At 57.0% G+C, this 24750-nt stretch overlaps 2 protein-coding genes across 2 annotated transcripts in view; one reads left to right on the top strand and one right to left on the bottom strand.

The window, feature by feature from the left end:
• The first annotated feature begins 560 nt into the window (after positions 1-560).
• On the top strand, positions 561-5698 carry KCNS1 (potassium voltage-gated channel modifier subfamily S member 1). Its single transcript, XM_028524812.2, has 2 exons — positions 561-1601; positions 3890-5698. Exons 1-2 carry the CDS (start codon positions 576-578, stop codon positions 4370-4372), a joined length of 1509 nt encoding a protein of 502 aa, XP_028380613.1. The 5' UTR covers positions 561-575; the 3' UTR covers positions 4373-5698.
• Positions 5699-10528: 4830 nt separating this feature from the next.
• Positions 10529-24750, bottom strand: part of STK4 (serine/threonine kinase 4) — an 86490-nt gene continuing 72268 nt past the window's right edge. Inside the window, exon 11 of the mRNA XM_028524061.1 lies at positions 10529-14501. Within this exon, the coding sequence (XP_028379862.1) occupies positions 14343-14501 (159 nt within the window). The 3' untranslated portion in view covers positions 10529-14342. The remainder of the gene's footprint in view (positions 14502-24750) is intronic.

The raw sequence follows: 24750 nt of genomic DNA, 5'->3' as shown, positions 1-24750 counted from the left end.
CCAGGTGATTTCCAGGTGATGCTGACACTGCTGGCCCCGGGAACACCCTTGGAGAACAGCACGGCCCTAGGTGGTCGGCATGCACTACCCCCATTTCGCCGAGGGAGAAACTGAGGTTCCGAGTGCTCCTGTGCGAGACCCCGCAGTAGACCTCCGGGCTTCGAAAATCCAGGTCTGTCTGGGAAAGGGAAACGTGCTATAGGAGCGCCGCTCCCTCCCCCAGCCAGGCGCCGGGACATCCAGGACAATGGCGACTCAAGCACTTTCATAGTCCTCCAAGGTGGAGCGCTGGAGCTCGGATTGTTTATGCCAGTGAGACGAGGGTAGGAAAGGTCAGTGATCTGACCAGAGCCCAGCCGGGGAGTGAGGGCTGGTCAAATCCAAACCTGGCTCTTCAGTACCGGGGGGGCACCTGACACCCATTGCGCGCCCGGGCACACCAGGGGCTTCACGCGGAGCATCTCACACCCCTGCCTGGTGAATGGGGAGGGGGGTTTGATAATCTTTTCGGAAGGGAGGTCCTGGCACCCCCTCAGCAGGCTCCTCCCGTGTCCTTAGGCCGGCGCGCGGAAACCATGGTGAGCGAGTCCCCTGGTCGCGGCGCCAGGGTCCCCTGGAGGCGAAGCGACGAGGCTCTGCGCGTGAACGTCGGCGGCGTGCGACGGCGGCTGAGCGCGCGCGCCCTGGCGCGCTTCCCGGGCACGCGGTTGGGCCGCCTGCAGGCCGCGGCATCGGAGGAGCAGGCGCGGCGCCTGTGCGACGACTACGACTCGGCGGCGCGGGAGTTCTACTTCGACCGGCACCCCGGCTTTTTCCTGGGACTGCTGCACTTCTACCGCACCGGCCACCTGCACGTGCTCGACGAACTGTGCGTCTTCGCCTTCGGCCAAGAGGCCGACTACTGGGGCCTGGGGGAGAGCGCGCTGGCCACGTGCTGCCGCGCGCGCTACCTGGAGCGGCGCGTGGCGCGGCCGCGCGCCTGGGACGAGGATAGCGACGCGCCGAGCAGCGTGGACCCGAGCCCCGGGGAGATCTCCGACGTGCAGCGCGAGCTGGCGCGCTACGGCGCCGCGCGTTGCGGCCGCCTGCGCCGCCGTCTCTGGCTCACCATGGAGAATCCGGGCTACTCGCTGCCCAGCAAGCTATTCAGCTGCGTCTCCATCGGCGTGGTGCTAGCCTCTATCGCCGCCATGTGCATCCACAGCCTGCCCGAGTACCAGGCCCGCGAGGCGGCCGCCGCCGTGGCTGCGGTGGCCGCGGGTCGCAACCCAGAAGACGTTCGCGACGACCCGGTGCTGAGGCGCCTCGAGTACTTCTGCATCGCCTGGTTCAGCTTCGAGGTGTCGTCGCGCCTCCTGCTGGCGCCCAGCACGCGTAACTTCTTCTGCCACCCGCTTAACCTCATCGACATTGTGTCTGTGCTGCCTTTCTATCTCACGCTGGTGGCCGGTGCCGCGCTCGGCCACCAGGGAGGTGCGGGCGGCGAGGACCTCGGCGACCTGGGCAAGGTGGTGCAGGTGTTCCGCCTCATGCGCATCTTCCGAGTGCTCAAGTTGGCGCGCCACTCCACGGGGCTGCGCTCGCTGGGCGCCACGCTCAAGGTAGGGTTTCTGAGGCCGGACCGGGGGTCAAGGGGGGAGGCAGGTGTAACCACGGAGCAGGTTTGCAGGTGAACTTAACAAGCCTGCTGCGTCCAGGCGCTCAGTGAAACTGAAACAGCATCCTTTGTGCCAGACACAGGGCTAGGTGACAGGTGTACGTTTTCACAGCCAGTTTGACCTTCCCAACAGCCCAGTAAGGAAGCGCTTCCGGGCATCTCTGTGTCCCAGGGGAGAACACCGAGGCAGAGCTTTGCTGGTCTTGCTTTCATAAAAAAGAAAAAGAAAGAAAAGGAAAAGGTTCGCTTTTAATCTATATGTCAAATACCAAATAATACACAGCATCAAAATATGCAACGCAGGACGCTGCCTGGCTTCCCCACTAAGCCTTTCTGCTGACGTTATCAGGGGCACCGGCGTCAGAGGTCACACGTAGCAGGCCAGGTCTACTAATAGCCCCGGGGCTAATGCTTACCGAGGGCTAATTCTGTGCCATTTCCACATCCATTATCGATTTCATCCTCAGCATAACTTCCTCAGGAAGATGCTGTTGCTTATTCCGTTTCTGTAGATGAAGAACCTGAGGCTGGCTTTTTAAAGCCTGGTTGCAATGTGCTGAGCCGCCCCCCCTGAGCCACGCCCTGCACTGGGGGTGAATCGCTGCCCTGGGGAGCTCACCCTCCAGGGGGTGAAATCAGCCTGCTTTGCGGGGGAGGACGTGTGAACATTTTGGACAAAGGCCAGAAGGGGGAACAGGATGAAGGATGGGAGGGGGCATAGGCGAAGGGGGTGCCGGTTGATGAGGCTGAAGAGGTGAGTGGGACAGGGGATGGACGGGCCATGACCTCTTGGCCCAGGAGTTTGGACTTATTCCCGAGGGAAATGGGGTTTACACCGAGGCAAGTATTATTATCTTGACTCTGCAGACGTGGGAACTGAGGCCCCAGGAGGTGACAGGACTTGTCAGAGGTTCCTCCACGAGTCCGGGGCAGAGCCTAGGGAAGGACCCCGCTGCGCCCGACTCCGGCACCTCATGTTCTTTCTCCTTCAGCCCCGTGTAACCGTGCTAGGGATCCTGAGAAGGCACTGACAGATTTCTTCCGCCCGTAAGGCACGTAAAGCCTGGTGCATGCGCTCATGGCAGGGCAGCCAGGATGCTGGGTGCAGGCAGGGTGACCCGGGCAGAAGGCGGGGGCTTTGGGCAGGTACAGAGAATTCCATTGGCCATACACCCCGAACTCAGCGCCTCTCCAGGGATGATCCCTCCCATCCCGGAACTCACCCTTGCCTCCACCGTGTGGAGAGCCAGGGCCCAGCACTGCCGGCTCTTTCTGCAAGGGGGGAGAAGAGTATCGGCGGAGGCTTCCGGGGCCCAAGACACAGGTGTAAGACTCCAGACGAGAGCCGTGCTACTCAAAGTGAAGCCCCTGACCACTAGCAGCTTTCTCGGCAGCTGCAAGCTTGCTGGCATTGCAGGATCCCTGGCCCTGTGCCAGAGCTCCTCAACTGAGTTCTGCCTTTTAAACAAGATCTCTACAGGATTCCTCTGCAGATTGCAGTTTGGGAGTCTCGGCCTCGAAGAGGAGCTCTCAGCCTCTGTTAACACTTGGGGCCAGATCACGCTTTGTTGTGGGGGTTGGCCTGTGTGTTGTAGGATAATGCTTCGCAGCATCCTTGGCCTCTACGCACTAGGTGCTGGTAGTGCACCTCTCCCAGCTGATACTGCCCAATGTCCCCTTGCGGGGGAGGGGGACAGAATTGCCCTGTGTGAGAACGCCGCCCTAGGGCTGGGCCGCGGGGGCAGAGCAAATACACACGCCCAGAGGCCAGTGCATTCAGCGAGCAGTGTAGGGAGCATGCCCATCCTCCCAGCGTTCTTGGGAGGCAGAAAATATTTTTCTCCTCATCAGAAATGTGATGAACCAGTCAAAAGAACATGAAACCAGTGCTTTGCATTGTGGAATCTAAACTGTGGCTCTCGTGGCTCTGCAACAGTGCAAAAATCACAAGCTTTTCATTAACTGGCTGGTGCCACTGGCCACCCACATTAGAAGAAGCAAATGTGGCTCAGCAGGCAGCTTGGACCCTGGAAATCAGGCCTGTGTTCAGTCCCAGGGAGTTTGGCTGCTTCTTGTAGTCGAAAGACCTTAGTTTGGAGTCAGCGGAGCTGGGTCCTGGTACCAGCTCTCCTTTGCTCTGTGACTTTGGACCTGTCCTTTCTACTCTGCGGGCCTCAGTTTCCCCACATGCCCAAGGCCAGCTCTGACTCAGCGTCCTCCATTCTCTTCCAGCACAGCTACCGCGAGGTGGGCATCTTGCTGCTGTACCTGGCCGTGGGGGTGTCCGTGTTCTCCGGTGTGGCCTACACCGCCGAGAAGGAGGAGGACTCGGGCTTTGACACCATCCCTGCCTGCTGGTGGTGGGGCACAGTGAGCATGACCACTGTGGGCTACGGGGACGTGGTGCCGGTGACCGTGGCTGGCAAGCTGGCAGCCTCGGGCTGTATCCTGGGGGGCATCCTGGTGGTGGCGCTCCCCATCACCATCATCTTCAACAAGTTCTCTCACTTCTACCGGCGCCAGAAGGCTCTGGAAGCTGCGGTGCGCAACAGCGGCCACCAGGAGTTTGAAGACTTGCTGAGCAGCATTGATGGGGTGTCGGAGGGGTCTCTGGAAACGTCCCGCGAGACCTCCCATGAGACCTCCCAGGAGGGAAGGTCTACAGACCTGGAGGCCCCGGTCCCCAGTGGGCCTCCAGACTCTCAGATTTACTAAAACCAGGGCTTCACACCCCCTTCCCACACCTCTGCAGCCAGCTACAACACAGCAGAGAGCGTCCCCTGCTGAAGTTCTTCGTGGTCACATACCCGCTCAGGGTCACTCACCCTAGCTGAGAAGTGACACCCAGAGGCTGGGTCCCTGCCCCCAAAGGCTCAGGGCAGGATGGTGTTCCCCTAGATTCTGTGAGCCGGGAGAGCAACCCAGCGACCTCCGAGCCATCGGGGAAGCAGCATGAGCCACAGGGAGGAAGTCGGAAGGGTGCTAACCATTCCCGAACACCCGCTGTCTATCAGCCGGGTCACGTTTGGCCTTGCATTGGAGGATGAGAATTATCCCCATTTCACGGATGAGGAAACCGAGGCTCAGGGAGGTACAGTGAGTTGCCCAAATGTTACACAACTAGTAGTAGAGTCGAGTTGGGAATCCATGCTTATTTGTCTGCTGAAACAGTGTTTCTTCCACCCTGTCTTCTGCCCTCGTGCAGTTTGCATGGAATCTTAGTGGGTTCATGGGTCCCCAGAGCTGACCCATAGAGTTAGAGCCCTCTGTCAGAGCTAGGGAAGGGACCAGACAGGACTCAGATGTAGGAGCCCTGGACCTCAGCTGCGGTCCTTTCCAGGAGCTTCCTCAAGGAGTCAGCTCTCTAAGATGGGGGCGGGAAGGAAGAGGGAGCCGTCTCCTTGGCTGACATGCGCAGCACTAGCTGAAGCTTCCTTCCCCGGGCTGGCCCAAGGCCTGAGGTCCAGACCCAGCTATGCCAGAACCTGATGTGTGAGGCGGGCAAGCCCCTGCCCCATGTCCAGGTTTCAGCCCACCTGTCGGATGGCCACCCTCTGGGCCCAGAGAGAGGTGGGAGCCCAGTGGGACGGGAGGCACTGATTCCAAGCCAGCCTGGCTCAGCAGTGTTGGTGGCAAGCAGCTGCCAGGTGGGGACACCCATCCCCACACCCCCCACCCCAACTGTGGCAGTTCCCGTCTGCCCGCCCTGCAGACCTCTGGCCGTACCTTGAGTTACCACCCCGGCAAACGCTTGAGGCTCCTGTCCCTTTCAGCAAGCTCCAGCCCCCTCATCCTTGCTGGGGGCTTGTCTCTTATGCTCGCCTATTGAATCCTCTCCACTTGCAGAAAAGTCGGGAGGCAAAGGGTTCCCTTAGCCCTTTCACACTGATGCCGGAACCTCCATCACTATACCCTCATTGCCGGGCCGTGACTCCGTCTGCCCCAGCACACTGAGCTTTAAGACGGAGCACGGTGTCCAGTTGAACCTGAACTTGGAGCGGAGTAGGCGGTTAGGGAACGCTGAGTGGATCAAGCGATTCGCACAGCTACTGTGTGCTGAGCCCTGGGGAGAGGGGGGAAAGAAGGAGCCGGAGGGGGACCTTGGCCACGAGAGAATGTAGACCCAACTAAAAAGGAGGTCCCTTCAGTTCTGCACCCCCTCTTCCTCCTCGCTCTTTGGAGGCTTTTACAATGATCTCCTTGTAGGTTCTTCACTCACTCGTTCAACAAGTAGCCACTGGAAAAGGCGTAAGCTGGGGCTTCACGTGTGGCCTGCAGACAGGTTTTATTGAGCCGAACAGTATTTGTAGTGTATTTAGAAGATGTGAATGCCTTCGGGTGAGGCGTGCACTCTGCCTCCGGCTCCCCACCGTGCGCCCTGCCCCCCTCCCCGCCCCCACACACAGTCGCTCCTGTGTTAGCCCCGCCGCTGAGGTTTACTTTACCCACCTGGCCTGTGATTTATTGCCATCTTTCTGGATTCAGGAGATGGAATGCCAAGCAAAACATATATCCATGTCTTGAAGCTTACAGACTGGGCGGGGTGGGGGGGGGCAGGTTTTAATCCACTAAGCACACAAATATGCAATAGTAAGTTCTACTAAATACAAGAAGTGCAAGGGTGTGTGCTGCGGCAGGGACCGTTGGCCAAGAAGTTCAGAGGACTCCTGAGCAAGGGCCGGTTTAACCCGCCATTGTACGGTAAACAGTGATTGGCCAGTGGCGGCCCCGGGAAAGCAGTGCGTGCCAAGCAGAGTGAATGGCATGTGCATGCAAGGTCGCCTGTCATGCACGGGGCCCAGGGCGTGGAAGGACCCCCGTCTCCAGATGGGAGCGGAGCCTGGAGTGAAGACAAGGAGCTGCTCATGAATGACCACACACACGCCCTGGCCCTCCTGCACGCTCATCTTCTGACCTCCAAGCCCAGCTCTGCCCGGGTCAGGGCCCCGAGACCGGGAGGGCTGTATGCACCACCCTAGCGGTCTCGCTGGACACACCAAGGAGCCAGTGAGCTTCCAGGCTTCCTGAGCCCACGGACAAGTCCCTAAGGCTGGAGTGGGGAAGCACAGGGGAGAATCATTGGGGCCGAGACTGTCACGGGGTTGTGCGTGGTCCTCCTGGCGGAAAAGCAGCCACTCCTTCCCCTTCCTGTGTGTCAGTGAAAACCATCATGCAAATAAAGAGGCTGGGCCCAGGGACCCGTTTCTGTCCGGATGGAGCTGGCTGCCCGGCGTGTTTTCTGGGTGACTGGGGAGGGTGGGGTGACACGTGGGGTGACTCAGGATCCCCATTGTCTTTGATCTTAGATTTGGCACAGGCTGCCAGTGACGGGAATCCAACTGGAACTAAGTTGGTCAAAAACGGTAATTCATCAGCCTCAGTCACCGAGGTGACAGACGACAGTTACAGCTGGGGCTCTTTGGCCCCAAGCAATAGAAACCTAAGAAAAAATGGATTTATCAGAAGGTGTATTAGTATCAGCAGGTGTAGTATTTCCTGTAGCTGCCATAACAAATGACCACCAATATGATGGCTTAAAACGACAGAATTATGCTCTCACCATTTTGGAGGCCAGAAACCCAAAATCAAGGTGTCCCCGGGGCGCACTGTCTCCGGAGGCTCTCGGGGAGGATTCTCCCCTCGCTGCTTCTAGCTTCTGGTGGCTGCCGGCGTGGCTCCGCTTGTGGCTGCATCATTCCATACACTGCCTCTGCCCTCCCTGCACCGTATCCTCTGGGTGTCCCGTCTCCCAGTGTCCCCCTCTCTCACAAGGGGAGACCCGTGATGGGATTTAAGGCCCGCTCACATAAGCCAAGATGATCTCATCTCCAGACCCTTAACCACATCTGCCCAAAGGCCTTTTCCCCGAATAAGGTCCCATGCACGGGTTCCAGAGATGAGGACGTAGACGGGTCTTGGGGACCACCAGTCAGCCCACTGCAGAAGAGTGCTGAGGTTCACACCCCCAGGCAGAGGCAAAGCCGGCTGTCCAGGCGCCAGGACATACGGGGATGAGGGGAGCTCCCCGGGCCACCGTGCGGGACCCATGAACCCTCAGTGCGGGACACTGCCGTCCAAATGACCCTCCTCCGATCACCGTCCTTCCCTGGGCCGTTCTGCTCGCAGCCCCAATCCCAGGAGACGGGTTGGTTTGCCCAGCTTGCGTCATATCCTGTCCCTTGGTGGGGATGGAGGACAGGGTCCCTGGATGAACACCTACTACAGATCACGTGGGATGGAAGAAAGGTCATCACCCAAAGAAAAGGCCACGTGATGTCCCCAAAACAAAGATGGGAGATTTGCACTGCCTCCCGGCTCTCGGCGGCCTGGCACACCTTCTTGCTGCACACACAGTTTTTGTAAGTGTTCCCGACGTGAGGAAATGACGGTGTGATTTCACCAGTGCAGCAGGTCGGTCTGCTGCCTTGTAGAGTGTCAGGGAATCAGAGACTTCTGGGTGCAGAGCCAGAAGGGCGCTGAGGTTTCCCTGAGTGGACGGTAAAGGACAACTTGTCTCCTTTCCAGCAACATGCTTCCAGTGGCTTGTTGCTTGGAAGAGACGAGACCAGTAGATGCCTCTTAGCTCCAGGGGCTGTGGTGAGGAGCGCATGGCTAATACAGCAGCTACAGCCGGAATTGCCCCTGGATGAACATAACTCCTGTCAAGACCCATCCCATCTGGCACCAGCCAAAGGGGGAAGCTGATGGCGCTTTCACGGGGGCCGTCACTCTGCGGGGTCCAGTGGAGGCACCGGTCGCCGTGGCCTTTCTAGAGACACGGCACCGCTGTTCTGTTTTCTGTTCTGGGACAGTTGCCCTGTTGGATTCTATTGGCCTTTTATATGATAACGGCCTTGATGGGTCAGGGAGCCACGTGGGGCTCTTTTCAAACTCTGGCTCGGAAACCGGAGAGAGAGGACGGCTCTGGGATCCCACAGACCCCCAGTGACACGGGAAGAGGTCAGGACACTTATTTTTCACATGAGCGATGGACCTACAGTGTCCTCTTGGACACAAGAAACTGGCATCAGCCCCAAGGGTACACCCAAGGTTCCCCGAGAGACTGGGGTATTTGCCTTTCTTTAGCACCCAGTCGCCCTGGTCCGAGGCCACAGGTCCTCCTGGAGAAGGTGGAAATACTCACATGACGTGCATGTGGCCGCGGTACAGCCATCCTTCCTCAAGGGCAAGCAGCGTGCCTTTCACCCAAAGGGCTTTAGCTCAGGGACCGAGCTCAAGGCCAGGTGTTCGGTGATGCTCTGCACCTGCCGCGGGGCCTAGGTCAGGACTCTCTCTTGGTTCGTTTGCTTTAGAGAATGCTTTTGGGTTTTGTTTTGCTTTGTTTGGTTTCTTATGTTTTGTTGGTTGTACAAATCCCGTAAGACTTGAGTGGTTACTTCCAAGTAAACTTTTTAGGGTCCTCTAGCCTGAGGTCTTGCCTCCCACAGAGCCCGCTCAGCGCTACAGTGGCCACTCCCACTTAAGTTCTGAGGGTCGGACGCCAACCCACCCCTGGCCCCCCACACCTCTGCCTTCTTCCTCTCCGCGGGCATCAGGGAGCCCCTCCACCCAGCGCTCTTGGCCTAGACTTCCCTCAAAGCCAGGGCCAAGTGTCCTGAGGTCACTGGCGGCCACAGGCAGAGGTATTTGCAGGAAGGGGGCACCAAACAGGTCCAGGCCAGCGTCCCCGTCTGCAGAAACCTTTGGGTCCTGTGGTGCAAAGGATCTGGGGCCTTTAAATTCCATTTCACGTGGGCCAGCCTCGGGTCCAAGTGTGCACTGGCCAGCCCGTCTGTAGTGCGAGGCCAGCCAGCTCCTGGCGCGAGCAGGGGGAATGCAGAACCCCTGGTACCTGCATGCGTACAGGGCCAGCCTGGTCCGACATTACAGGTCCCCCTTCTTCAAGCACCACAAAACCCACTCCCGTGAATACTCCCCACATTCCTCACGGCATCAGTGAACAAGTTTCCGCACTTCTGTATGGCTCCAAGATTCCTTCCTGCTCACTCGGAGTCTTAGCTTCACCCTCTAGGCCCAAACTGATGCCCGCCTTCCAGCTGGGCACCCAGAGGGGTGGGGCAGGCAGGCAGGCTCTCGGGAGCTTCTTCCAGTAGGGAAGGGCGGGGCTGCTTCCGCCCATGGTTTGGACGGCCTGGGTGTCCCCCCCCCACCCCCTGCTGTGTTCCCATGTGGCCAGTCCTCCCGTCCTCACCCCAAGTCCTCCTGCTGTCAGCACCCGGCCTCATCGAAGTGCAGCGGGGCTGTGGACTCGGCCGCCTGCACCCTCGACCGCCAGCTGTGGCTCGGGGACCTCAGCCCCCCGGCTGAGCCATGTGAGTCTTTCCCCTCGGTCAGGGAAGAGCCCTCCATTGCGTTCTGCACCCAAGGCATCTTGGGCTGGCTTTGTTGCCTTTCCCTTTCCCTTGGCGTTATCCTGTGCAGGCAGAAATGAGCATTCCACCCCACGGCCTCAGCTCCTTCAAGTTGGACTGGGGCAGAAGCCCCAGAAAAGCCCCTCAGATGCCCCAGCAGAACCGACCGCCCCTCCCCCGCCTATGCCCGCAGGCTGCGCACGCCCTCCCATGGCGGCCGGTGTCTCTGGTGTGGTCCCTTGGTGTCTGGCGGACTCCCCAGCTGGTCTGCAAGGGCTGTGTCTGGTTCATCTTTATTATACCCGGGCCAACTCACTCGGCACCCGGCGCGCTGCGGGGGCCCAACAGAAGCGTCCTCCCCATCCTGCTCCCTCTCCCCCTGCTCTGGGTTCCAGAATAAACTCGACACAGAGTCACTGTCATGATGAAGGTCCCCAACACCACTATTCGGGCTACAGAGGGAGGGTCTCGTTTTTAAAAAGAGAAGAGTCTGTGATCCGAAGGACAGTTTATTTAAAACAAAGGTGACAAGGCGTAGGACGAAGGAAGGAGGGGAAACAATTCCAACATAAAGGCACCTAGGAAGCATCTCAAATTTTAAAAAAGGGGGGAGCAAGGAAGGAAGCGATGTCTCGTCCATATACAAATGGCTGACTTCAGCGATTATGTACATCCAAACCCTATAAAACAGCATTTCAAGCCAGCACTTAAGCCAGTGTTATATTAGTTTTTGTTACAAAAAGGTAAAGCTACAAAATTCACATTTCGAAGTTGTACATCTGCAAGTTTTTTTTTTCCAAGTTGGTCTCAGTGCAAGCTGGTGGAAGCAATTATTCCCCCCCAAACACAAGTAAGAACATGGGTTCCAAAGATGACACACACAATCCCGGTGAAAACACAGACAGGGCGCCTGAGGAAGGCTGGGGTGGGAGGCTGCGGGCGGCAGGAGCAACTCCTGCTGGAGGAGGAGCTGCGACCTCCAGAGGCCGAGTGGTAGGCTGGAGGGGGCGCTGGAGCCGAAGTCGGAGCCGACTCTGGGTCCTGGTTCTGCCGTATTCCAGCTCCGTCACCCTCAGCAACGGACTTGAGCTCCCTGAGCCTCAGTTTCCTTTTCTGTAAAAGAGGACGAGGGTACCCCTATCTCCCAGAGCTATTAGGTTTTAAGATACAGGGCAATTCAGATGATCTGTTTCTTCTTGAGTGCAGTACTTCGTATCTTTCCATTGCTTTGTCCATTTCATGTACACTGTTGAATTTATTAGCATAAAGTTGTTCATGATATGAGCCTTTTCATATCTCTAGGGTCTACAAGGACCCCTCTCATTCCTGATATTGGTAAAAGCTATTGAGGTTTAAATGCTGGGTGCTAAGTAAGTGTGACCTGGATCGGAGCGTATAGTCTCAAGAAGTGAAGGCTATTATTTCTTAAGTTGCTTCAAAGCAGAGGTGGTCTGCCTGTCTACCTGGCCAGCCAAACGTCCATCCACCAAACCCACAGTTGGGAAAAGGGACAATGGAAAGAGGAAAATAAAAATGTACTTTCAAATTACGGATGAGGAAACCATGACCACATTCTGAGATAATTCAACATTGTTTAAAAACACAATTAGCGGTGGGTCCTTGTTTCTTAGGAGGAGAGAACAGGGAAGGGGCTGGGAGTTCCCTGGAAGCTTGGGTCACTGGCGCTCAGCAGTGACCCCCAGGGCTCCGTGACAGCCGACGGGTCTGCCTTGAATTGAGTCTTCGAGGAAGGACACGGCTGGGGACTGCCCTCTGCCTCCCTGTCGGCAGGAAACACACACACTCTGTCAGGAAGCTGAGCTGACCCGAAAGAACTTGGGTTCTGGCTGAGGACCCTGTGCGGCCAGACCGCAGAGCCACGTGCTCCGCTGGCCGGCGTGGCAGGTGTGCCCACACCTGAGACAAAATCGACCCCAGACCGAGATTCCGGAATATTCGTGGGGAGAAACGGAAACCTTCTTCACGGAATCTAGCTTAGCACGGGAGAAAAGGCCTCCCTGTCGGGCCAAGTGCGAAGTCCTTTCTCAAAAGGAGAGAGACCGAGGCGGGACTGTTCACTAGCACAGCAGAGGGGGTGTGTGTGGGGGGGGCGGGGGGGTCTGCTCCATGATCTGGGTTTTCAGACTCGCGTGGCTGCCACACCTGACTACCCATTCAGCTGTCTCCCTACTGAAAAATGCCCATGACGGGTTATTTAGCCTGTGCAAGAAAAGGTGGGCACTTCACTTTAAAAAGACTTTGCCCTGGAAATACTGGTCCCATAGAGGGACACTCTGCATCCCCATCCCACCACTTCCTAGCCGCACTGCTCCGGCAAGAACATCCCCGTCTCTGAACCCGGCTCTTCATCTGAGAAGTGGAGGCAAAGCCCTTGGCTCGCAGAGACACTGTGGGGCTGGGAGCGGACGGCAGGAGCCTCCTGAGCTCCGTGCCTGGCAAACCGTGGGCGGCGCGCAAGCGCTAGCTGCCACTCACCACTCCACGGGGACCTCCCGCTGTCCTCTCCTCTCTGTGTCTGCCACGGAGCTGCTTCGCTGGCCACGCCCTGCAGACCGACAACGGCCTCTTGCATTTTTTAAAACTTGCTTTAATTGCAGAGAATAGAATCTGGCCACAGAAGAACATTCCCTGCCTTTCCATTGATTCCCAGGTTTGGGAAGCAGAAGCAATTATGGAGTCAAATTGCAGCATCCTTAGGTGCAGCCCAGCCCCAGCCCCCTGGCCTGCCTCTGAAAGGAAGAGGTGTCTGAAAATAAACACGCATTTGCCTTCCCCAGCTGTCTCCTCTTTGCTGCGTGACTAAATGACAGGTGGCCTGAGCCAACGCTGCAGATGGGCTCAGCGCTGTCTTTTGTGAGCCCTCGGCCCTGCTTTCGGCCCTAAACCTGCCTGCGTGAGGCCTGGCTGCTAGCCGGCACGTGGCCCAGAGGCCACGGAACGGCTCCCTGGGGAACCTCTCCAGAGCCTCAGCCACCGAAGGGACAAAGCAAGAGCCAGTTCCCGTTCGCAGGCTCCCCTGAACAACTGAACCCAAACCGACACAAGTGTCTTCCCCCGGAGAAGGGGCTGTGTGGGCAGTGAACCAGGGGAGGAGCCCGAGGGCTAGTCCCGGCCCCTACGTCACCTTGCTTTGTGACTTTGGCCCTGTCACTTGCCTTTCCACCCCAGCCTCCATCAGATGACGCCTAGGGTCCCTTCCAGCTCTGGCTTTCCACGTGTCTGGGTTGAGGTCCCTGGAGAACAAATCTAAGTCTGGCATTCACTATCCTTTCCAGTAAAAATTTTTTTAAAAAAGAAGAAAAAAAGTCACATATTTGAATGCAGATCACAAAATCAATGCCCTCTACCCCTGTAAGGAACGTGGTGCAAAATGCCACATGGGTGACCTTCACACGAACAGCGAGAACCTGGAACGCCCTTTCCCTTTTGCGGACGGAACCCAGCCCCGCGTTTGCTGAGGGTTCCCGGGAGGCCTGTCCCTTCGCTGGGCGGGTCGCGCCCCCTCTAAGGCACTGGGCAGTGTCTGTGCTGTGGCTTTGGGCAGCTGGGAGAGTGACGGTGGACAGAAAGTGCTGAAGCCACAAAGGCCGATTTGCAACGAGGGCGCCGGGCTTCTCCCGGGGCTCAAGCGTCAGTGTGGCCCCCGAGGCGTTCCCTGGGCGACAGCTGTCACCTACAGCTCCCAAAGCCGGGGGAGGGGCGGCCCGCACGAGGCCGAAACCGTGGGGAAATGGGCCTGAACCCCATTTTAAATGCAGCCCTGCCGGAGGGTGAGGCTGGCTCCCGGGAGGTGGGAGGCGAGTGACCCCGAGGGCGCCCGGCGTCCCGGCCCTCGGGTCCCACAGTACCGTAATCTTCCAGAAAAGAGGCAAACCGTTGAACACTGTACCTGTACAGGGACGCCACCACGCCGAGTGGGGAATCCAGCGATAATTTATACATAGGCATATTTATAGTTTCCTAAAAAGTCTTTCCAGAAAGAACTGAAAGCTATTGGGAGAAGAGACACAAGACACTGTAAAACTTCCCCAGCTGTCACTGGGCTAGGGGTCTCTGTCCCTGGGGTGTAAGACTCTGAGCCTGAAAGCGCCAGTGTGAGTCCTCTGGAGTGGCTCCCCTGACCCAGTCAGACCCTTGCCCCAGGCGGCCGGCCGGCCCGCGAGGTGGCCCTTCCCTCTGGCGCCCGTTCCTGAGTTCTCGAAGGTGCTGTGGGGAGACGGGGCGCAGGAGTGGTGGCTGGCGAGCTCCAGTGGCTGCGACCCTGCGCTCCCCGGAGGACAGCCGGGCCCTGCTCAGAAGTTCTGCTGCCGCCGCTTCTTGGCCTCAATGGCGTCCAGGATGGGCTGCCGCTTCGACTGGTACTTCTGCCGGATCTCTTCAATCTCCTGCTCCATCATGGGGTCGAGGGCCGAGAGCCTCTTCCGGAGGTCCTCCACCGTCCAGGTCTTAAGCTGGAAGAGAGGTGGGAAGTGTGGTCACAGCAGAGCCCGGATCAGTGGCCCCGCCTGCCCGCAGGGAAGCCAGCCTTCACAGGCGCCCCAGGGGAGGGAGAGAGGAGGAGGACACCCAGGCACAGCGAGTTTGGGGTGGCAGTGGTAGGACAGTGACAGTTCATTCAAACCACGGCACGCCACCAAGCTTTTCTGAGACCACCGATCTCTGTAAGAGGGCGGAGTTCTGATCTCTTCTATGGACCCGGCCTGGACCAGGAACTTAGTGACTCACACCCCCTCTCCCCGCCCCTCTAACGCACTGGCAGGCACTACAGGAGCAGTGACTCGATGCGTGCAAACCAGCAGCTGCCTCCTGGCGCTTGTCTGCCCAGCAGAGGGACATCTGGATGGTGACCACACCGAGGAGGCCGGATACTGCCCGAGGGTCCGATGCTCTCCCCACCCTGCCTTCCCACACCCCCCACTACCATACTCATCACCTCGGTGTTTGTGGGGGACGCTCAGATGCCAGGCCCGACTCAGAACACTTTCTGTGGATGACCTGCATCAGCGCAATGGGAACACAGACACGACCGGGGGGAGGGCGGGGGGAGCTGCAGAAACCCGGACACTTCTGCGTTCCCGCCACCCCCAGGAGGAGATAGGACACATAAAGGGACAAGAGCACGGCTAGCACATGCACATGCGGTGGTTTCCACGTGCCAGTCGCAAAGTGCTTCACGCACACTGGCTCATTCCCCGCAACCACCCTCTGCTTTAAGTATGTCATCTGCCCTGTTACAGACGAACAAGCCCACGAAGAGAGTGGGCAGGAAGAGAGTGGACACTCGACTTGCTGGTGTCTCACGGCTAGTTGGGGCAGAGCCGACTCAGACCCAGAGTCCACGCCCTTCACCGGCACCGGAGAAGGAGCCGCTCGCCTCAGGCGTGGGCTTTACAGCCAGCTCAGCGCCGCTGAAAACACGGCTCCGCCCCTCAGGCACAGGCAGGTGGCCGAGCCCCGGGCCTTCCCCACCTGCAGAAGTGGGGCGGCAGCGCCCCCCCAGCTGTGTTATCAGAACGGAGTGAGAGCAGGCCTGTGGGTTGTCAGCGCAGGGCCCAGGGCACTGTGCTTGCAGATGGCACTGCGTGTGGCGACCCCCTCCCTTTGCTGCAGCCCAGGCGCGCACCCCGGTCAACCTGTGTCTGCGGCTGCCGGACACGTGGCCCGGCTGCCATGTATACGGAGTCTTCCCTGAATCCCAGCGAGGCCAGGCCTGGCTGGCAGGGTGGGAATGAATGCGGCATTATCTGCGGCAGGCGGCCATCCATCCTGTGAGCTCACAACCCTTTAATAGGTCCCGGTCTCAGGAACTCAAAAGGCTCACTCAGCCCCGGCAGAGATTTATGGAACCGTCACTCCCCTCACCCCTTCCCGAGGCCCGGGCGGGGAAGCGGTGCGGGAAGGCGGTGAAGGGGCCCCTTTCTGTCCCCGCTCCGTCAGAGGGCGGGTGTGAGTGAGTGTGCAGGGCCGCGGTGGCCTCCCCAGAAACGGCTCGGGGGCCTGTCGCCGCAGGCGTTTTCCTCGGCCCACTCCAGGGAGGAGGCTGGCTGAGCAGCGAGTAAAGCCTAACAGTCTAAGACCAAAGGCTCTTTGTAACTGAGGACGGAAAGACTTGGGAGCGTGGGAGCACGCTGGGAAGCCGGGCTGGAAAATGCCCCTTCCTTTCCAGCCGCAGTTTTATACCCTCTAGGGGGCCGGTGTTCTTGGCCCAGCACACCCCAGAAAGTGATGCTCGCCTGGTCTTGAGCCTTTCCACCCCCTTCTGCAGGGACCGCCCCAACCTGACACTGCACGCGATGTGAAGGGCTTCACCCTGGGACCGCGGATCCTGGGCCTCTAGTGGCTGTGTCACCTTGGACCGCCTCCTTGGGCCTCAGTTTCCCCTCTGGAGAACAGACGATACCAGTTCCTCCACCCCGAGGGCTGCCACAAGGACTGGATGAGTCACGGGTGTGACGTTCTCAGCTCAGCAAGTCACCCAGAACCTGCGTGGCCCATGCTGAGGATTCCGAAAATGGCAGCAGTTGCACTGCGGTTATTAAGAGCTGTTACTGCTGCTATCATTGATAGTATTGTGAGTATTATATTATTAAAAAGCCTCTCTCCATCTCCCATAAACAAGCTGGGCCTGTAACCTCTGATCTCAGCCAGAGGTCTCAAACAAAGGAAAAGAAGATACTCTACATTATTCTGGGCTGCAACACTCTACGCTAAGGGCTGGCACTTTCCCACACGGCCCACTAACAGTTCAACAAAGTATTTTTCATCCGTCCGTCCGTTTATCAAATATTCCCTGACCACCTCGTACGGGCCAGGCACTGTCCACAGCACACAGGGTGCCCGGGGGGACATTCCTACGGTGACACGCCCCTGACCCACTTCTGGGGAGGCCGCCGCAGCCCTGCACACTCGCCCGCCCGCACCCTCTGAAGGAAGGCAGAGCCGTTTTCCCAGTGACAACAACACACACAAAAACCAGTGCCCTGGCGAAGCTAACGTTTTAGTGAGGCGAGACAGATGGACAGACAACACAGTCAGTTCCTGCACATCAGAGGTGACACATGCTTCGAGAAAATAAGAAACAACACAGTGAAGGGAGGAGCCGGGAATTCAGGGGATGCCTCTTTCATCCATCGCTAGCACGCAGGGTCGACAGCAGAACGAGGAATGTGAGTTGGCAGAACCACGCTGGCTTTCCGGCTTGTTCTGTGGCTCAACGGCGGGCCCCCTGCTCCACACACCCGTCTCCCCCTTTACCAGAGGGCTGCCCGGATGACCCTGAAGGTCCTGTTAGACTTGACGTCTCCCGAAGTGTGACCATGGGTCGCCTGCACCAGAGTCACTTGGTGAGAATACAGGCTCCCGAGCCCCCGACCCAGAGCTACTGACCAGACTCCAGGGGTCGGGGGGTGAGGCACAGGGGGGCTTAGCGCCCTGCATGCTCAGGAAGCTATTCAGGGCTGTCTCACAAACCCTCAGGTTTGGTAAGCGTGATTCCGCATTGTCCTTCCCATTTTCCTGGCGGCGAAATGCTCTCAGAGCAGCTGGCCTGCCTCTGGGAGAAAGCCTCCTCCGAGTTTCCGATTTCTGTGCAGTGTTTGTGCCCTTGACGCGGACACAGGACCACAGCAAGCTCCTCTGCGTGTCTCAGCCGCCCTCAGGACAGACTTGCCCGAAGGCCTTTGCGGCTTAAGTTACACCTGACCTATTAGAAACAGCCAGCCGGTCCCTGCTAATGACTCGGCCACACCATCCAGATATGGATTTTTCTGAAAACAGGCTCAGAGAAAGGTTCTTTGGCGCCAAGTGTAGCGTTTCACCTTCCTGGCTGTGGGAGGCACCAATAAATGCCCAGGGGCCGTGCTGCAGCCACGTGACCGGGGTCCCACCGCTCTGCCACAGCCTGGCCACGCAGGCAACTGGGACTGCTGTCACGAGTTAGAGGGAAGGCCACCATTTAGTACGTCATCCCCTGGGATTTAAACGTGCCCCCTGCGCTGCGACTCCCACATTTCTGTCTCTGGACCAGAATTCTCCTCTGAACTCGGTTCACACGTCCGGATCGGATCCCACTGGATGGCTCAGCCCCCGCTGGCCGGTCCGCCGCTCCAGTGTAACTCTGCCACTTGACACTTCTACAGCACAGCTCCGGAGCCCCTTCCCTTACTCCCTGCAGTCTCCCATCTCAGGGCGCTCCGGTCACCCCCGGGTCGTCCCCTTCCCTCATGACCCGCCTGCCCCAGTCCACCTTCATTTCAGTCCGTCTCTGAAACACGAGTGTAACCCACACCCGACCCCTCCAGTCCCTCTCCCCCTCCAACGCCTCCATCCAGGCCACCGCTCTCTCAGGGCAACACACACAGTGAGAAATACAGAAACGGATTAATCACCCCACCCTTGTTTGCTGCTAGGCTTCCACTGAAACCCAACAGCTCCCGGGGCTACGAGGGCCCACACCCCGGCCCGGTCCCCCTGCCCCTCCAGCTGTGGCACCTCCTGCTCTCTCTCCCTTTGCTCAGCTCAGACCCTCTCGCCACAGTTCGCCAGGGTTTAGTTTCGATCCTCCGGCAGGCCTCGCTTTTTCTGGCCTCAGGGGAAATGACCCTTCTCCTGACGGCTCATCCCGTTCTTACTCAGAGTCCGACTCTCGGGCTGTCTGTCCGGTCTGGAGAGGCCGCCTCCTCCACATCACCCTCTCTCTCGGCCCCTAGGTAACGTCCTCCACACCAGTCACGGCACCTGGTCATCGTCCTCACTGACTTTCTTTTGCTCGTCTCTCTTCCCAGGACGAAAGCCGCACGGGGGCAGTGACTCTGTCTTGTTCACTACGCTGAACGTAGCCCTGGTGATGGAGTGGAAGAGGGCCCCTTGTTCCCAGTCCGCAGGGAAGGCAGACACGCACACCCCGGTGGTAGGTCCCCAGAGCGCCACCACGTGCGGCTGGGCTCCGGGGGAGGGGCTGAGGACGCGCTGTGGGGCGAGAAGGCAGTTCTGCCCCCAAGGAGCTCATCTTCCCCTCAACATTCTTTTGGGGTCGAAAGCAATCTCTGCTCCTTCATTAGAATGTCTGTCTGATACCCAGTGTTAAGAAGCAGGTCTCCAGTATTGGCTTTGTCAGCACTAAAGGGCATGTCCAATTTAATTTTATTTTTCCTGATCAAAAAGAACTCCCACAAGGAACACACTTCGGAAGGAATGAGAGAATCAAAGGGATAAGACTCGGCCCTCTGGACGGGACAAAACGAACGCCAAGCTCAGGGATTTCTGGCACTCTTCCCGGGAGAGCCACAGGAGGATGGAGAAGGGAGAATAAGGCTCATCCTCGGTTATCCAGAATTCCCCAGGCCCTTGGGAAGCGGAGAGGGCTGGGCTCTGAGTGTGGCGGAAGGCACCGATGCTGTGAGGTCGCACTCACTCCCTGCTGTCTGGCGAACGCCCAGAGCCCACTCCCCATTGCCTTCGGCCCTGGCTGATGACGTCTGCCGGGTGTCTGAGCCGGTGCAGGCAGCGGCGCACGTGCAAACCAGGCTTCTCTGAAACAGTGCGGTCTCTGGAAATGTGTTCCATCTGCAGGAGGCATTTTCTCAGTCCGAGAGTCAGCCTCCCTCAGTGTCAGCAGGACACCACGCTGTCTCACTGCCGATGCCACACGTCAACGTGGCAGAAGTATGTTGTTACGTGAGCACATGCTGTGCGTTCAACAAGGGCTAGGCATTTTGTCTGCACTGTTTCATGCAACCCGTCTGCACGGGAGGTACCGTTACTGTCCTCCTTTTACAGATGAGGTCGGTGAGGGTCAGAGCGGGCAAGTAGTCCCCCAAAGGGCAACAGCGAAGAACAGGAAGAGACTGTAACCGCCACCGGGAGGTTTCTGGAAGCCGGCCGCTCAGTGACGAACGTGGGCAGGCTGGAAGGGTAATCAATTTATTGGACACGAATGACATCTGATGGCCCTCACATTCAAAACGCCACCGAGCAGCAGTGAGGCTGACCTCAGGCGAACTGTGTGGCCCCTCTGGGCCTGGGTCCCCTGGTCTGTGAAACAGGGATGAGCGGGGCTGCCCACCTCGCTGCGCTTCCTCCTGGAAAATACCAGCGCCTGGTGCGTGCGCAGCACGGAGCTCAGGCGCAGCGACTCCACTCAGAGTTAACGACTGAGATTCAACCCAACCGACCGCCTTGGCGGCAGCTCCACGAGCCCGGGAACACCGTCGGGCAACATGGGAACAGAAGGCAGCATCTGTTGGAGAGGCAGGCGGGGTGAGCGGCAAGGGCACTGCCTTTGAGTCAGATGGACCCGGGTTCCTTGGGAGCTCTGCCCTTGGCGGCTCAGTGCCCTTGGGCAAGACACGCACTCTGTGCCTCAATTTCCCCATTTTTCGGTGCAGGACAACAGTATTTATCCCACCGGGGAGGCTGTGAGGCCTCGAGGTACCGGTAAAGTATGCAACACAGTGTCTGGTGCACACCAGAATGACGCTGGTAAGTGGGAGCTGCCTCCTTAAATCCTTTTCCGGAAAATGGAGGAAACTCGTGAGTAACAGAAGCGGTAGCCGCTGTTGCTGTGCCAACTGAGCTTGATGAGCCCCAAATACCGTGCGGGACACACGATGTACACACGGAGGGGTCCCCAGTGAACCGTGTCAGATGAGTCTGGCTTGCTTCCTCTGGGCCAGGCCCTGGCCAGGTCCTCAGGTTCCGGCACTGCTACGAACACAGACGGCTGATGGGAACCGATTTCTTCTCACGCAGCTTTGCAACTGTGAAATTCTGAATTGCGCCGTATCAATCAATGTTGATACACCGTTGGTTGCTCAACCGGCCCAGGAACAGCTGAGAAGACCCAGCTGTGTTTCATCACAAGCGATAACTCACAGAAATTACATTGACAATTAGCCTGTCGTGAATCAGCAGAGTCAAGCTGAACTCAACGCGAAGGAATGCATAGCAGCACTTCACCTGCCTCGGCCACAGGCGCCTGGGAACAGCCAGGGCTGGTCCTCACGCCGGGCGCTCCCTCTCGCCTCCGAAGTCTACGTATGGTGCGGACAGTGTCATGAGGCGCCCTATAAAGGCCATCGCAGAGAGCCTTGCCAGAGCCTTAGGGACAGGCTTCAGTTCTGTGCGGGCTGTACTCGGGCCCCCACGATTCTGCATCCAACGTCGCAAACAGGGTTGCTCAAACACCATCCCTTCCGGACGGGTGAGTCAGGAGGATGCCCTGTCACAGGTGATATTTTACTGAGGCCAAGAACTAGGAAAGAACACACCTTTGGACTTGAGCAAGATGATAAGGAAGCTTGATGGAAGCTGAAAAGCTGAATGAAGCCATCAACATGCCATTTCATACTTTCAACACCAGCCCCAAAGGTTAGCAAATGCGCAGCAGAGAAAACGTACGAAGGTCAGTCTACAGGCATTTGGGGCATTGATCCGGTTTCACCACTCACCCCTCCTGTCTCTGTCTAGGAGTGGACTCTAGGCTGGGGACAGGCGACGGAGCAGGGTAAGATTCCCAGGTGATGCAGTAATCTCACGGCAGGGGAGTGAGAACATAATCAAGCAGAGAAACAAGGAAGCTGACAAATCACAACCTGTGTAGGTTAAGGAAGCGCCAGACCCTTCAGTTTCAAAAGATGTTGCTCCTTAAATGAACCTTGTGAGAATTTTAATGAGCGATTTCCTCTGATTCAAACTATGGTCATGCAAATTTTGTTCCTATCAGGCCCTTATAAAATCTTCCTAATGCTTCTCCAATAAGGAAGAAAAGTTGTAAAACTATATCCATTAAAGACGACTTCTACTTCATTTTGAGTCTATGATGACTTCAAACCAGGACATGGGATAGTTTATCAAAATTCCGAACAAAGAGAACATGACCGCGTGTACATACAATATGTGCCGAGAAGCCAGGAATGAAACGCACCCTCCGGCCCGGGTGACACAGAGACACATGTGTCCAAGCAGGCCTGGGGATCGGACGGGGGCTCCGGCGGGGGTCAGCTGACTGGCTTCCCCCAGCCTGAAGGCCGGATCCAGAGAGCCTCCTGCCCAGCAAGGGCTCAGTATACAGAGTGTGTGCGGGTGTGTGCAAAGGACATGATTTGATAAATGGCATAAACAAAAAGATAATGAGCAAAAGCTTTCTTCTTTAAAAAGGTTTTACTATAATCGAAAGTATGTTACTTGCATATTGCTACTTATTTGTGATTTATTGAAAATTATTCTCAAATGTACATAGACAAAATTATTTTCTGAACTAGTACTTCTGCACGCTTAGAATTCACTCCACCTCTGCTCTGGCGTGAACTTTCACAACTCAGAATATCACGGTGCGCCTGCTTTTTGTTACTGTTGTTTCTGTTCTGCGAGTTTTGTTAGAGCCTTTGGCCTGGCCCAGGTTTTTTCTGCCCTCATGACCGACTGCGCAGCCAGCACCACAAGGGGCTCACCCCCAAACCGGAGGGACTAATGGTTCCCACAAGGCACTGCGCTGCCACTATCTAGCATTAAGTATTTAATTACGAAGATGTAGGGAGTAACTTTTCTGTGTCACACACCTGTGCTCGCCCGGCCCGGGACCGGGCAGGAGGAGGGATGGCAGGGGTGTAGTTAAGGGAGGGTGTGTGCGGGAGAAACTACGGCAGGATCCCTTCGCCCTGGAAGTGCAGATAAATGAGGCAGATAAGTCCTGGGAATGAGCTGCAGCCTGGCATTACTGATTGCACGCAGCCTGTAACTATGTGCTGGGCCAGCGGTGTCCGCCCTTTCTCATCGCATGGCACACGCAACCTCATTACTAAAATCCTGTGGCTCTGCAAAACAAAAAAAATGTATTTTTTGGCAATCTGACAAAAAAACAGGTACAGTTTTGATGCGTTCCCACGGAACGGCCCCTGCTGCGTTGGCCGTTGTCCTTTTTCTCTGACAACCGAAGGGAAAAGAGGCCAGCGCCCGTGACCACACGGTCAGGTGTCGCGTGCTTTAGAAACCCTCTCGGTGCGCCAGCAGGAGGCACTGCGCTCGGCACTCTGCACGCGTCACCTCACGGGGTCCTCGGGGCGGTGTATACGATGAGTAGTGTCACCCCGCCTCACAGAGGTGGGGACCGGGGCGTAGGGACACACACACTTGCTCCCGGTCCGACAGCCGGTCCGTGTGGGTGGCTGAGTTGGATGCGAGCCCTTAGCACGTCCGACCACACCGCCCGGGCCGACGCCGTGTCAGGGCAGCGTGGGCTGTGGGAGCTGAGAGGAGGAAGCACCTCTGTGGTCAGTCTCGGAGAGAAAGATCTTACCTTTTTTGTACATTTAAAAAAAAATCTTCACCCAAGGATAGGTTATTGATTTTAGACAGAGGGGAAGGGGAGAGGGGGGAGGAGAGAGAGAAAGCAAAACATCGATCGGTCGCCGCCCGTACATGCCCTGACAGCGGATCGAACCTGCAACCCAGGCATGTGCCTGGGTGGGGGTCAAAACTGCAGTCTCTTGGAGGGCAGGACGATGCTCCGACCTGCGGGGCCGCCCGGCCAGGGCACGTCTGTGCACTTACAGCACAGAGAACGGACGCTCACTCTGACTTGGGCAACGTCTGACTTAGGGAATTTTTAAAAAATGAAACACAACTTTATTTCAAATAATGATTACCCTTGAGATACAGGGAATCAATAAAACCAGGTTAAATACAGGGTGGGACAAAAGTAGATTTACAGTTGTGAGTATGCAAAACACAGAGTATATTCTTGTATTATTATTGCTAACCAGCAAGTGTATTAACTTCCATATGAACAACTATCAGCCTACTTTTAGCCCATCCTGTAAGCGAAAGGACCTATGAGTTCATCTGTCAGCCTTAATGTAGCCACTCGAAATGCCTTCAGGGGCTACACTGTGCACACATCCAAGCTTCTGCTGAACGGAGTTCTTTCTCTCTGTCTTTGGCTCAGGGGATGCCCACCAAACCTGCCAGCCCAACTCCAGTTCCAGCTCCTCCTTCTCCCCAACTATCTTTCCCTTTCACAAAGTGGGAGCTATTGAAGAGTGGGAACTACATCTGATATATTTTCAGAGTCAGGCCCACAGAAAAGAGTTCTCAATAAATATTTAATCAAGAAATATATCCTTAAGCTTTGCATCCTTACTCGAAAATGACCTTTTACTGGGTTCCCTCAATTATTAGTAAGACGCCAGGCTTTTAAGAAGCTCTGAAAATCCCTAATCAATAAATATGCCTGATAAGTTCATTAACTAAGGCTACGTCAAGGAGCCCAAACTGACCTGTGCGTACCAAGATCAGAATGAATGATCCTCTAGGGCCGTGGTCGCAGGCAAATCACAAGGAAAAAGGGACATAAAATTCTCTCCAGTCGTGGTGGCTCATGATTGCTTTTCAAGAAAAATTCTATTTCAAGGATCGCTCTAAATTGGTTTATAAACTTCACACCTCGGGAAGCCAAACTGTGAGAGGAAAACTCTGGGAGAGTCAGCAAACACTCGGCTTCCGGTAAGTAAACGCCCTGGAACACCTGGGTGTCTGGAGAGGGCAGGGCACGGGAACAGAGCAGAATACAATGTTCCCGATACGTGAGAGCACCGAAGGGTGACGTCAAAAGTATCGCCGCTCCTGCGGCGACATTAATCTTTCAGAAGATAGCTGTACCTAAACACCAGCTGTCCCGAGCTGCTGTTTCAATGCGGCTTAATA

The sequence above is a fragment of the Phyllostomus discolor genome, chromosome 9 (genome assembly GCF_004126475.2).
Source record: "Phyllostomus discolor isolate MPI-MPIP mPhyDis1 chromosome 9, mPhyDis1.pri.v3, whole genome shotgun sequence".
Taxonomy (NCBI): Eukaryota; Metazoa; Chordata; class Mammalia; order Chiroptera; family Phyllostomidae; genus Phyllostomus; species Phyllostomus discolor.
This window is presented reverse-complemented; position numbering and strand designations above follow the sequence as displayed.